The sequence below is a fragment of the Rhinopithecus roxellana genome, chromosome 19 (assembly GCF_007565055.1).
Source record: "Rhinopithecus roxellana isolate Shanxi Qingling chromosome 19, ASM756505v1, whole genome shotgun sequence".
Taxonomy (NCBI): domain Eukaryota; kingdom Metazoa; phylum Chordata; class Mammalia; order Primates; family Cercopithecidae; genus Rhinopithecus; species Rhinopithecus roxellana.
Genome location: NC_044567.1, coordinates 26,518,334 through 26,531,155, shown reverse-complemented (window position 1 = coordinate 26,531,155; position 12,822 = coordinate 26,518,334). Strand labels below are relative to the sequence as shown.

General features: G+C 53.1%; 1 protein-coding gene across 5 annotated transcripts in view; it reads right to left on the bottom strand.

Annotated features, from left to right (window-relative positions):
* Positions 1–12,822, bottom strand: part of CUEDC1 (CUE domain containing 1) — a 95,169-nt gene that overhangs the window by 20,019 nt on the left and 62,328 nt on the right. For all 5 annotated transcript variants that reach the window (XM_030923354.1, XM_030923357.1, XM_030923356.1 and 2 more), the window contains exon 2: positions 3,906–4,567. In XM_030923354.1, the coding sequence (XP_030779214.1) occupies positions 3,906–4,250 (345 nt within the window). In that variant the 5' untranslated portion in view covers positions 4,251–4,567. The remainder of the gene's footprint in view (positions 1–3,905; positions 4,568–12,822) is intronic.

The following is a 12,822-nucleotide window of genomic DNA, read 5'->3' as shown; positions in this document are numbered from 1 at the left end:
AGAACATGGGAGGAGCTCAGAGAGGCTATGCCTCTCAGGTGCCCCAGAGCCCCCAGACCTCAACTGAGTTTGCAGAAGTCACCATAATCATGCTGCCTGTATAAGCCTGGGCTGGGCCAGGCTGCACTGGTACATCTCTGCTCTGAGACCAGCCATGCCCAGCACACACAGCCTCCCAGGGGCACCTGGTGGGTAGGGAGGTGAGCCTGTGCGTGTGAGCATACCTACACACACATACCCACACACACGCGCACATGCACACACATGCACACGTGCTCTCTGCAGTGCTCTGCGCATACACAGCTAGCTCAACCCAAGGAGGCCTCGCGCCCTGGAATGCACTAACGTTCTTTCCTTTGAGGCCGAAAGTATTTAAACAGATGCTTTTGCAGGAAAGGAAGAATGTAGCACTTGGCAGGCCACTGCTCTGCTTACCCTAAATTTCCACAAGAAAGGAAAAAAGAGAGAGAACACTGTAAGCGCTGCTCCTGTTCCCTGGTGAATCTTTCATGCCTGGCACAGGACAGTGGCCCCGCAAGTCCCTGGCTCATTCAGAGAACTTGCTGCTGCTGTCCCCCACCCCGACACCCTGTTTCCCAGACCTCTCTGCTCTGAGGGATAGGGCTCCGGGCTGCGGCCTTGAGGCTAGCAGTGGTGGGTCTCGGTGGCTGGCCTGGGCTGTTCCCACTGATGTGGGCTGAAGTGAAGTGGCTGAGGAGGGGAGGAGAGCTCAGTAGAAACTGTCCCCTAAAGGAAGCTGCTTGGGGTTTCCTCCGACCGTGGCCAGCGGCAATCAGCCCCCCAGACTCAGGACAATCAGGCGTCCCCGGCCACACCAGGAGGCCCCCCCACACAGCTCCTCCCTGCAGCCTCCCAGGGCAGCAAGACCAGACAGACGTTCATCAGAGCCTCCTGGAGAGGACTTGGGAAACACAGAGAAGGCAGATGGCCGGCCAGGCAAGCTCCAGAATGCAGGGCTTGAGTCCCAAGGAGAGTAACCCCAGCAGCGCTGCTGGTCTCCCTGGCCTCTCCCTCCCACTGCCACCAGCCACAAAGAGGTTGTTCTTCTGGCTCTAAAGGTGCTGAAGTTTTGGGCTTTTCAGCCTCCTGGCTTAACTCGTTGTGGGTGATGGATGCCTGCCAGGTGCTCCAGGGGGCAGGGTCTAGGCCATTTATCTGACAGGAGATATTTCTCCATGGCAAGGATACCCCTCAGGCCAGCCCACCATCCATCAGCCCCCAGAAAGCGTTTTTTTTTTTCCGTTCAGCAGTTATTGTCATTCCAGCTGTGGCTCATAAATTTTCCGAAGCACTTTCCGCTGGCTCAGGAGCTGCCTGCCTATGGGCCCAGGCAGAGTTCCAAAGGTGGGGGGTTGGGAAGACTGCCAAGGGAGGGGAGGGGGCTCAATTTGGAAAGCAAGATTCTTAGAAAAACAGAAGTGCACATACAGCAAGGGCCTACTTAGGGGGTGGTGAAGCCTTGCAGAGGTTTATAGGGCTGTGGGGGCCTTGGACAAAGGAGGAAATACTACCCTACCTGCCAGACTGTCAGGGCAAATCAGACTGCAGAAAGGGTCAGAGCTTGCAGAGAGCTTTCTTTCCAGTTCACACTTAAAGCATATACAGTTGACTCTCGAATAACATGAGTTTGAACTGCATGGGTGCACTTACAGGCAGATTTTCTTCCACCTCCACCACTCCTAAGACAGCAAGACCAACCCCTCCTCTCACTCGTCCTCAGCCCACTCAATGTGAGACGATGAGGAGGAAGCCCTTTACAATGATCTACTTCTACTTAATGAATAGAAAATATATTTTGTCTTGCTTATGATTTTCTTAACATTTTCTTTTCTCTAGCGTACTTTATTGTAGGAATACAGTATATGATACATATGACATACAAAATATATGTTAATCAACTGTTTCTGTTAACAGTAAGACTTGAGGTCAACAATAGGCTATTAGTAGTCAATTTCTGGGGAAATCAAAAGTTATACTAAAAAGTGAATTTTTGACTGCATGGGGGGATTCACTGCCCCTAACAGCTGCGTTGTTCAATGGTCAATTGTATCTGCAGACACACACATACACACGCACACTCTCACTCTCTCTCTCCTTCTTTCTACAAAGAGGATCCATATTTTCAAATACTCCTTCCACCACCTACTCCAAGTAGATCGAAGGAGTGGTCTCCCAAGGAGAGAGACAATAGAAAACTGTACAAAGACAGCAGCAGCATTTATTCATTCAACAAACACTCCCCAAGTGCTTGCTATGTGCCTGGAGTGTCCTGGGTGCTGCAGATGACACAGGTATAAGCCAGATGTCTTTGCCAACAGAGCTTCTCCACCCCCAAGAGAAGTCTCAGCAGCACACACTAAGGAGGAAAAGCAAGGAGACTTCGCCTTGCAGGATGACTGATGGAGAACAGGGACGAGGGTAATAATAACGCCACAGCACAAAGTTTGTGAGGATTAGAAGAGATGACACATCGGGATGGGTGCGGCGGCTCATGCCTGTAATCCCAACACGTTGGGAGGCCGAGGCGGGCAGATCACCTGAGGTCAGGAGTTCAAGACCAGCCGACCAGCCTGGCTAACATGGTGAAACCCTGTCTCTACTAAAACTACAAAATTAGCCGAGTGTGGTGGCACATGCCTGTAGTCCCAGCTACTCGGGAGGCTGAGGCAGGAGAATCGCTTGAACCTGGGAGGTGGAGGTTACAGTGAGCTGAGATTGCACCACTGCACTCCAGCCTGGGTGACAGAGCAAGACTCTGTCCCCCGCCACCCCCCAAAAAAAAAGTAGAGATGATACATCTAAAGCACTTAGGACGATGCCTGGCATGGGTCAGGACTCAATAAAGAGTGGAGTTAAATCCCACCTGTTGGATCCTGGTCTTGTCCATGGCTGCAAGTCTCAGATGGCCCTGTGGACAGCACCCCTCTGATTAACAGGCTCTGTGTGCCTCACCCTTCTGCACCAAGCACCTCAGGCTCTGCTGATAGTAGGAGGCCAGATGTCCACTGAACTCGGGTGGGACTGGGAGGGACTCACAAGCTCCAGCAGATGGGTACTGATGAAGTATGCAGGTCCTCTCTCTCCAGTCACCTCCCTGGAGAGACTGCTTGGCTATGGCTCACTACTGCTTCCATCAGGCCACAGTCAGAGGGATTTAACTGGCAAGTCTGATTCCTCACTACCTTTCCACGGCTATGCTCCCAGGATACAGCCACACTCTTTTTTCTCAGCGTCAGGGCCTTGTCAACCTCACTGATCTCCTCTCACTCTAGGACCCTGACAGATGGTCCTGCTGCCAGTTCCCTAGCCAGTCAGACACTATTTTACCTCCCAGCCTCTGCGCAAGCTGTTCCCTTTGCCTACACACCCTTCCCCCGGCTTCACTCTTCCTTTGGGTATCGCTTAGGGTTTGGGCTTAGCCATCGCTTCCTCTGGGAAGCCACCCCTTTCTGCTGCTTCCACGTCTCCATCGAGCACTTACCACTCTGGCCGTCAGTACGGGACTCGCGCTTCCAGTCCACACTGGACTCTGAGCTCCAGGAGGGCAGAAATTTGGTCTAACTTGGCCACTAGCGGACTCTAGGCCTGGAAGTGGAGTTCAGTATGTTGGGGTGGGGCCCAGGCACCTGCATTTTTAACAAGCACCTTGATTGTGATGCCTCCTGACTCAGGGTCTAGTGCCACGTCTCACACACCACTGAGTGGGTGCTCAGTGTTTGTTGAACGACTGCATGATTTCTGCCCATAAAACAAGGTCACTGACGGATGGTACTTTTCCCTAGGGGAAGTAAGGCTGCTTGCTAATTAGACCCCAGACAGCGGAGTAACCCAGGTCTTCGTAGAGGTTCCAACGGTGGTTGGAATTACCTGGGCCGCGCCCCTACCTCCGGAGGGATGCTGTCCTCCGAGTCGGAGCTGTCCTCATAGACGACGACGCCGCCGCCGCCGCCGCCGCCGCCCTCCAGGTTCATCTGCAGCAGCTGGTCGATGGTGGCGTCCACAGCACCGCTGTTGGCGCGCAGCACGCATTCGATGATGTCGTAATCCATGTTGGGGAACATGGTCTTGAAGTCATCCATGGCCTGGTTGAACTCCAGGCGGCGCACCTGGCGGGCCGGCCGGCTGTTGTTGAGCTCCTGGGGGGAGGCCGCGCCTCCCCCGCCCCCGCGCGCACCGGCCGTGCCACCCCCGCCGCTGCCGCTGCTGCTCCGGCGGAACAGGCTGGTCATTTTGCGGAGCCGCTTGGAGAAAATGTTTCTAGCCGGCCGCAAAGCCCCTTCCCCGGGGTCTTTCCGCGGTCAGCCGCTTGCTTGCTCTGCGGCCTCAGGCAGCTCACTCCAGCGCCTCCTCCGCCCCGAGTGGCCAGGCGGGAATGGGCTGCTGAGGGCTCCGGGTTAGCAGACTAGGGGCGCGCGGGGCCCCAGGCGGCCCTCGGAGAGTGGTCCTCGCGGGGCGGTGGCATGCGGGACCGGGCCGTGCTGGGGCTGGGCGGCCGGTCATCCACACCCCCGGGACATCCTGGCACCAGCTTCACGGATGGTCCCACCTGAAACCGAGGGAGATGGAGTCAGGGCCGAGACTAGCAAAACATGAGCTCAGGCCAAGGGCTATTAAGAAATGAGGGCAGGGAGGCGCGACCCCTACCATGCTCAAGGGAGACTTGCTTCTTCCTCCTTTCTCCCCAGCTTCAATAATGAAATCCCTGCAGTTCTTTACTAGCACAGGACAGCTATCAGTTAGCAAGAGCTTCCTCCCACCCAGGTACCATCCTAAGCGTTCTATGGGGGCCAACTCATGACAGTACTGTAAGGTAGGTACTAGTATCCCCAAGCTGCAGATGGAAAAAGTGAGGTATAGACGCTGAGTTAGTGGAGGAGCCAGGATTTGAATCTGGGACATATGGCCCCCACGCCACTGGTCTTTACCATTACACATACTGCCAAGGACCCCTGAAGAGCTGACTGAGGCAGGAGGGGCTCTTAAAGATGTCCTGCCTCTCTGATCTCTAGTCCCTGTTCTCATCTTCTCACATCACTGCCCCAACGTCGTGGTCCCACCACCAGGGCAGGCATCTTGTGCAGAGCTCCACCAAACCCCAGGGACAGCAGTGATGAGAAACCGGACCCTCCGGTGTCACTGGGAGCTTCTGGCCTGAGAGAGGAAACAGGGTTCCATCCTTGCAGAGCCTCGGGCTGATGGGGAGGCCCAGTTCCCACTCTTGGTAAACTCATGTTAGGTCCTAAAACTCAGTCCACTCCCCTGAGAAGCACCAGCCCAACAGAGAGATGCAGAGAGATGCAAGGCCATTGTCAACTCCTGGAATTCATTATCCTCACCCCAATGTCAGGCCGACATGTTTTATTTATATCACAGACACGTTTGTTCTTGTGGAACACTCAGTGTCCATATATATATATATATATATATATATATATATATATATATATTTTTTTTTTTTTTTTTTTTTTTTTTTTTTTGAGACAGAGTCTCACTCTGCCACCCAGGCTGGAGTGCTGTGGCCAGATCTCAGCTCACTGCAAGCTCCGCCTCCTGGGTTCACGCCATTCTCCTGCCTCAGCCTCCCCAGTAGCTGGGACTACAGGCGCCCGCCACCTCGCCCGGCTAATTTTTTTGTATTTTTTAGTAGAGACAGGGTTTCACCGTGTTAGCCAGGATGGTCTCGATCTCCTGACCTCGTGATCCGCCCGTCTCGGCCTCCCAAAGTGCTGGGATTACAGGCTTGAGCCACCGCGCCCGGCCCCTAAATATTTTTTAAAATCCCAGAAGTTTTTTCTCAAAGTTGTCTTGAGAAACCATATACGTCGTAAATTCTGTTATTATCCCCACCAAGCCCAGTTCCCCTGCCCCAGCCAATGTGTGTCCCTCAGCCCCCAGGGTCAGCACAGTGTCCTGACAACATGTATGGGTGGAACTGAATATCAAGCACAATGAGGGACCTAAATCTGCCACAGAAAACTGCCTGGCCCACTCAAACCTACGCATGTAAACCACTGCCAAGGTTGCATTTCTGTTAGCACAGACCACTGGGAAGGGAGTGGGCCTAAAAACACCAACTTCTGACTTTTTCATGCCTACTCCAAGCCTTACAGTAATTTCATTAATTGTAGAAAAGTGGCAGATTTTAAGAGACCATTCCATCAAATAATATTCTTGAGTGTGATGAAACAGGTGCAAACTTGTTTTCACTTTTCTAGGACTTGGAGTCACAATCTTAACAGCTGATATAGAAATGTTCTCTCTCTCTCTTTTTTTTTTTTTTTCAGTCTCCGTTTTTCGACCAGGCTGGACTGCAGTGGTGCAATCTTGGTTCACTGCAACCTCTGCCTCCCAGGTTCAAGAAATTCTCCTGTCTCAGCCTCTCAAAGTAGCTAGGACTATAAGTGCACGCCACCACACCCGGCCTTTTTTTTTTTTTTAATGTGTGTGTGTATTTTTAATAGAGATGGCCATGTTGGTCAGGCTGTTCTCAAACTCCTGACCTCAGGTGATCTGCCCACTTTGGTCTCCCAAAGTGCTGGGATTACAGGCATGAGCCTCAACGCCTGGCCAAGATATTTTTGTGAGCACATCAACCCCTGAGAAAACCTACTCACACTCTGGTGTGTCTACATCTCAATTTTTCATTTTTTCTTTTTTTTCTTTTTTTTTTTTTTGAGATGGAGTCTGACTCCAGCCCAGGCCGGAGTGCAGTGGCGCGATCTTGGCTCACCGCAACCTCCACCTTGAAGGTTCAAGCAATTCTCCCACCTCAGCCTCCTGAGTAGCTGGGACTACAGGCATGCGCTACCACGCCTGGGGCTAATTTTTGTATTTTTAATGGAGATGGGGTTTCACCATATTGGCCACGCTGGTCTCAACCTCCTGGCCTCAAGTGATCCACCTGCCTCGGCCTCCCAAAGTGCTGGGATTACAGGCATGAGCCACTGCGTCTGGCATTATTTTTTCTTTGCATATACCACCATAAATGAATTTATGTTACTAATGTAATCAAACCATAAATTCTATGCAACTAGTTTTTTTCACATAAGATATTGTGGCCATCTTCCCATGTCAGAATACGTAGGGCTACGCCATCATTTTTAGTGTCTGAATAGTATTCCGTTGACTGAGTGAAGCATGATTTATTATCCAACTCCCTCTATCCCATCTCTTCCTACATGAGCAAGTCAGAGCCCAGAGGGGCCAAAGCCATTTCACAAGGAGACACCTCAAATGATCAGTGCAAGAGAGTTTTGCTGTGAGAAGGAACACAGGAAGGTAGCCAAGTATCACATGGTTTCCCATAGCTGGCTTTAGATACCCCAACACCCCCACACCCACATCTCCCATCAACCCACATACATCAGAAGAGTATGCAGCTTCGCCTCAGCCAAAATGCCCTCCGAGGCAGGGCTCCACCCTGACAACTGCCTTTGTCCTGGGCTCTGGGGACCTGCCCTCAAGTCTCTAACACAGATCTCAGGGCCAGGAGGCCCCAGAAGCTGATGCCTTGGGCTACTGTCTGCTGCCCTAGTGTCATCACACACAGGGGTCAGTGACTTGTGTTAAGGCCTTCTGGAGTAAAGCCATCATCTCCCTGCCCCTCCGGTAATTTACTAAGAGAGATGGAGGGACCTGGCTCTCACTCTGCCAAAGGCAATCCCTCAGAGAAAGATGACCTGGGCCACCCCCAGGGGAGGAAGAAGGAAGATGGCAAGACCTACATTTTCCCCATTAGCAGCCCTCTGGACAGCTCCCTCGGGTTCTGGGCCTCTCTGAGTGTTGAGAAGCTCCAGAAGCCACCTATAGGAAGCGCAAACCGGTTCAGACAGGGCTGCAGTTTCCCCTCCACATGGGGCCTCAGGCAAGTCTCCCATCCTCTCCATGGCCATATGTCCTCATCTCGATGCACCCCTTAGGGGGTTTCAATGGGAATGAAATAAGATAATCCTCAGCACACTGCCTAGAAGGTGGCATTCGAGGTATCACTGCCCCCAGGAGGCTGGTAGAGAGCCAGGAGCAGTGGGTAAACTGGCCAAGCTGCCCCCGCAGGGGATGGGGTAGGGAGATTCTAGGGGAGTTTTCCCCAGCACCTGGATGTCAATCCCTGGAACTCTTTCAGGCCTCTAGAAGGAAATATCGATCCTCACGGTCCCGGGGGAGGCTGGGCTGGCCTGGACAACTGGAGACACGGCAGCTCATGCAGCCGCTTCCATCTGGCCCAGGTGCAAAGCATTGAAAGCATCCTTGTGGGGACCACAAAATGTAAAGGACTGACAACTCCAGCCCAGGCCCACACCCCGCCTCACATTACAGGTGAAGAGCCTGAGACCCAAGTCTAGGAGGGAGTTGCCTGAGGACACACAGTGAGTAAAGGCAAAGTCTAGACTTTTCTATTAAAGGGTGGTTCTGTAGATGAGAAGAGTGGCTCAGAACAGTAATGGGAAACACAGGGAAACAGTAATGGGAAACATTTTGATTTACAGAAGCACCATTTCCACAAGACTTTATAAGGTCTGAGACTCCCAGGCTGCCTATAGAACCAGGTGGACTGTAGAGGCCCCCAATTCTCAGAGCACTTTCCCTTTCTCCCCCTGACTAAGCTCAGGGCAGAGTCTGAGGCCATGGCTGTGGTGTGCCTGGGAGCAGGGTCAGAGTTGTCCCTGCCAGGCTGCCTTTTGCAACTAGCACTGCTCAAATGAAAAGCAGTTTAAAATACCTGAAAGGATTGAGGCAAGTAGGCGACAGGTTTATGAGCTTGTGCCACGTGCTTTCACATTTAATCTTTATTAAAACCATGAGACAGGTGTTGCTGCCTCCATTTCATAGCTGTGGGAACCATTTCAGAGAGGTTAGGTAAACTGCCCAAAGTCACACAGCCAGTATGTGGAGAGGCCAGAATTAGGAACCCATTTCCTAAGAGGCAAAAAATGCCAAGTAAGGCTCACAGGGCTATGAGCCAAGGAGCATAGAGGACACTTCAGCAGAGGAAACATGACCCAGACAGCATGGTAGCAAGGTCTCTTGGCTCTGCTCCAGAGCTGGCTCTGTGACCTTGGAGAAACCATACCACCTCTCAGAACCCCAGCTGCTGAGCACTGGTAGGGAAACAGAGGGAGATAACCCCTGACTGGCTTCTGAAAAAGGAAGCAAACAACCCACTGGGCTTATCAGACCTCTCGGAAGCTGACTCAAAGGCTCCCCTGAACTCATGATTGTGGATGACCTGGGGACTGGGAAGCAGAAACCCCACACCTGTCCTCCTCCAGGTCCCAGGGAGCCAGGATCAGAGTGGCTCTCCACCTCCCCTGTAAAGGAATCCAGGCCTGGCAGGGGCGGCAAACAGCCAACCTCCTCTCCTAGCATGAGCACGCAGCCAAGGCCTGAGTCACTCCCGGCTTGGCCCACAGAGGTGGGCAAGCTGCCCCAGTGCAGTTCATCTGGCCTTGCCCAAGGTCATCCCAGCCAGCCTCCTGCCTGGTGCATCAAGGCCAGCGAAGGTCTGCATGGGGGCTGTGAGAGCCGGGGAGCCAGAGCCCTGGATGCACTTTCTGACCCTAGTAAGGCTGTGTGACTTGGGGAAATTGTTTCATTTCTTTGAACCTCAGCTCCCTCATTTGTAGACATAGGGATAGCACCCCCTTGGAAGGAGTATTAATAGAATGTACACAGGTACCTGGAGCATAATAAGCACCCAATGAGACAGGCTGCTGTGGCTTCGGGCACAGGCCTGGGACCTTTTCCCGGGGTAGACTCACTCCCTGAGCAATCTCACCCAGCCCCACGGCTTGGAATACCACGTGCATACTGAACACTGGCTCTCATGTGCTCTAGCCTCTCCCGTGGGCACTCCCCTCAACTCCACACTCATACAGCCTTCCTGCTGCCTCTACTTGGACACCCAACAGCAGCTCCAACAACATGGATCCATCCCACCTGTGATTCCCTCAAACCCCAACCTGTTCCTCCCCTGCCTTCTCCATCTCTGTTAATGGCAACTCTCCCTGGCTTTGGCAAAAACCTTTGGAGTCATCTTGGAGTGCTCTCATTCTCTTACACTCTATGTCCAATCTATGGCAAAGCCTGTCTTCCCTGTCTTCCAAATGATTTCTGAATCTGGCCACTCCTCACCACCTCCACAGCTACCACGCCCTCCCTAGCTCCCTGCCTCCCACTTGCCAGCCTAGAGACCCGTCATCGCAGGGGTCATGCTCTTCCTCTGCTCCACACCTCCCAGTGATTTCCATGTCCCCAGAATACCCAGAGTTTTACTGTGGCCAACCCACATGGTACTACCCATGACACCTTTTGACCTGCTGTCAAATATGCATGCACACATACAGAGAGAGCCTCACTCACAGCAGTTACCTGGATCCTTGCTAGTCCACCAGTGAGCCAGGCACACTCCCACCCAGGGGCCTCTGAACTTACTTTTTCCACCACCTGCTATGTTCTGCTCCCACATATCTGCACGGCTCCCTTCCTTCTGGTCCCTACTCAACCATCACCTTGAGTGGGGACCAAAGAGGCAAGTCCACCCCTCAACGTCCCAGTGTTCCTAACCCTTTAGGCTCACCTGTCCTATTCATGAAACAGACCACCATGGATATTATACATTTGTCACTGATATCTTCTCCACTAGAATGTAAGCTCCACGAGGGCAGGGGCTTTGCCATACTCACTGTGGTATCCCCAGTGCCCGAATCGGTGCCTGGCATGGTCAATAGATATTTATTAGGCGAATGAGTAAAGAAGGGAAGGAAAGATGGAGGAGTGCAGTAACTGTGCATTTCCCTCCCTTCCCTTCCTCTTCTGGCTCACAGCAATGGTGGGCGGGGGGCTTTTCAGTTTCCAAAGCCCTCTGTCCCCCACACACTCATTTACTCCTCACAACAAACCTAGAAGATATATAAGGAAATGTGTTATTATCTCACTTCAGAGACAAGGGGTCTGAGGCCAAGGCAGCCCAGTGACATGGACACAAGACTGATGGCAGGCTGCCCCTTTCCAAGCTAATGCCAGCCCTGGGGGCAGGAGGTCGACCCCCTCCTAGATCTGACTTGACCTTCCATTCTGCCCCCCAGGAGGATCAGGGCCCAACCCTGAAAGGTGGGAGTTAGAACAGGAAGCCACAGGTCCCAACAGCCAGCACCTTCCTGTGCCCCACCCAGAGGTCACTCTTCTGGAAGGAGGGTAGGACTCCTCAGACCAGCTCTGTCTCTGCACACCCCAGCCTCCCTCCTCTGAAAATCACCAAGGAGCAGACCCTGTGTCCATCTGTGATTGTCGTGATGCCTACCTGCAGAGGGATTTGCTTCTTGCCTAGGATCTGGGCCCAGCCCAGTGGCACTGCCAAGCCAGGCCACTAGGTGGTGTCCCAGAGCTCAGGCCTGGGCAGCTCCCAGGGAAAGGGCCAGAGTGGCTTTTCTCTCAGAACCCAAGAATGTGCCCCACCCCCACCCTTGGACTGATTAAAAGGGAGAAGAACCACCCAATTGCCTCAGGGGTCTTAGTATCCAAGACCTGCAGAGCTGTCAAATCGTTTAGTCCTAGGCGGGAGATCTGTGGCACATGTGCCACCACCTTCTAGCCCTCGTCCTTGGCAGACATCACTAATCCATCCAGGTATTACTGTCCTACAGAACCCACACAACCTCAGAACCCTCTGCAACACGGCCTCTGCACAAGCCACTACCCAGCGATTAGAATTGGCATGCAAGACAACCCACTTGCCAGCGCTCTCATTTCCCGTATGGGGAGACGCAGCCCAGGCTCACTGTCTCATTAGGAATCCAGGCTGCAAAAGCCAGTGGGGCCAGAATGAGGTCATATGACCCTGGGAGGCTTGTGTAACCATGGTTGAGTTCTGCGGAAACCTCAAGTGGGTAATGGCAGAGGCTGCTGGGCTGGGGCAGCTGGATCCTCAGCCAATTGTCACCTCAGAGCGGGTGGGGTGCAGGGAAATCTGCCTGAGCTTCTTGGCTTCAGAGCTGAAGAGGCCCCAAAAGGGGGTGAAAGGAAGGGGAGAGGAGAGCAAGAGACAGATAGAGGCTCTCAGGGTGTGTGTGTGTGTGTGTGTGTGTGTGTGAGGCAGCCCTGACAGAGACGCCTTGTCCTCCTGTCCCTGCACAGGCTTGTTTTCTTCCCAAGCTATTAATGTCGCTGCAGCTTCAAAAGCCGGGTGACCTTTAAACGCTGAGCCTCCTGCTCCTGCCCAAGGCTCGGAAAAGGCTTAATGGAAACTCGACCCAAATGGCCACAGCTGCTGGGGCTGCAACAAAGCCAGCCTCATTCCCGAGGCCCCCAGAGCTGCTGGGCAGCCACACCTGTGCCTGCCCCCAGGCAGCCAGGAAGGGCAATGAGGACCCTCGGGCACAGCCATTGGAGAAAAGAGACTGCTGGACCTTAGGGGAGGAGGAGGAGCAGGGGAGAGACAGACAATGCTGTCATGCACTGCTGTGTGACCTTGCGTACTTCTCTGGACCACTGATCTCTTCTACATCTGTAAAATATGAGAATTTGGCAGTGTGGTAGCTCACGCCTTTAATCTCAGCACTTTGGGAGGCCAAGGCAGGTGAATCAGGAGATCAGGAGTTCAAGACCAGCCTGGCCAAAATGGTGAAACGCCATCTCTACTAAAAATACGAAAATTAGTCAGGCATGGTGCTGGGCACCTGTGATTCCAGCTACTCGGGAGGCTGAGGCAGAGAACTGCTTGAACCCAGGAGGTGGAGCCAAGATCATGCCACTGCACTCTAGCCTGGGTGACAGAGCAAGACTCTGTCTCAAAAACAAAACAAA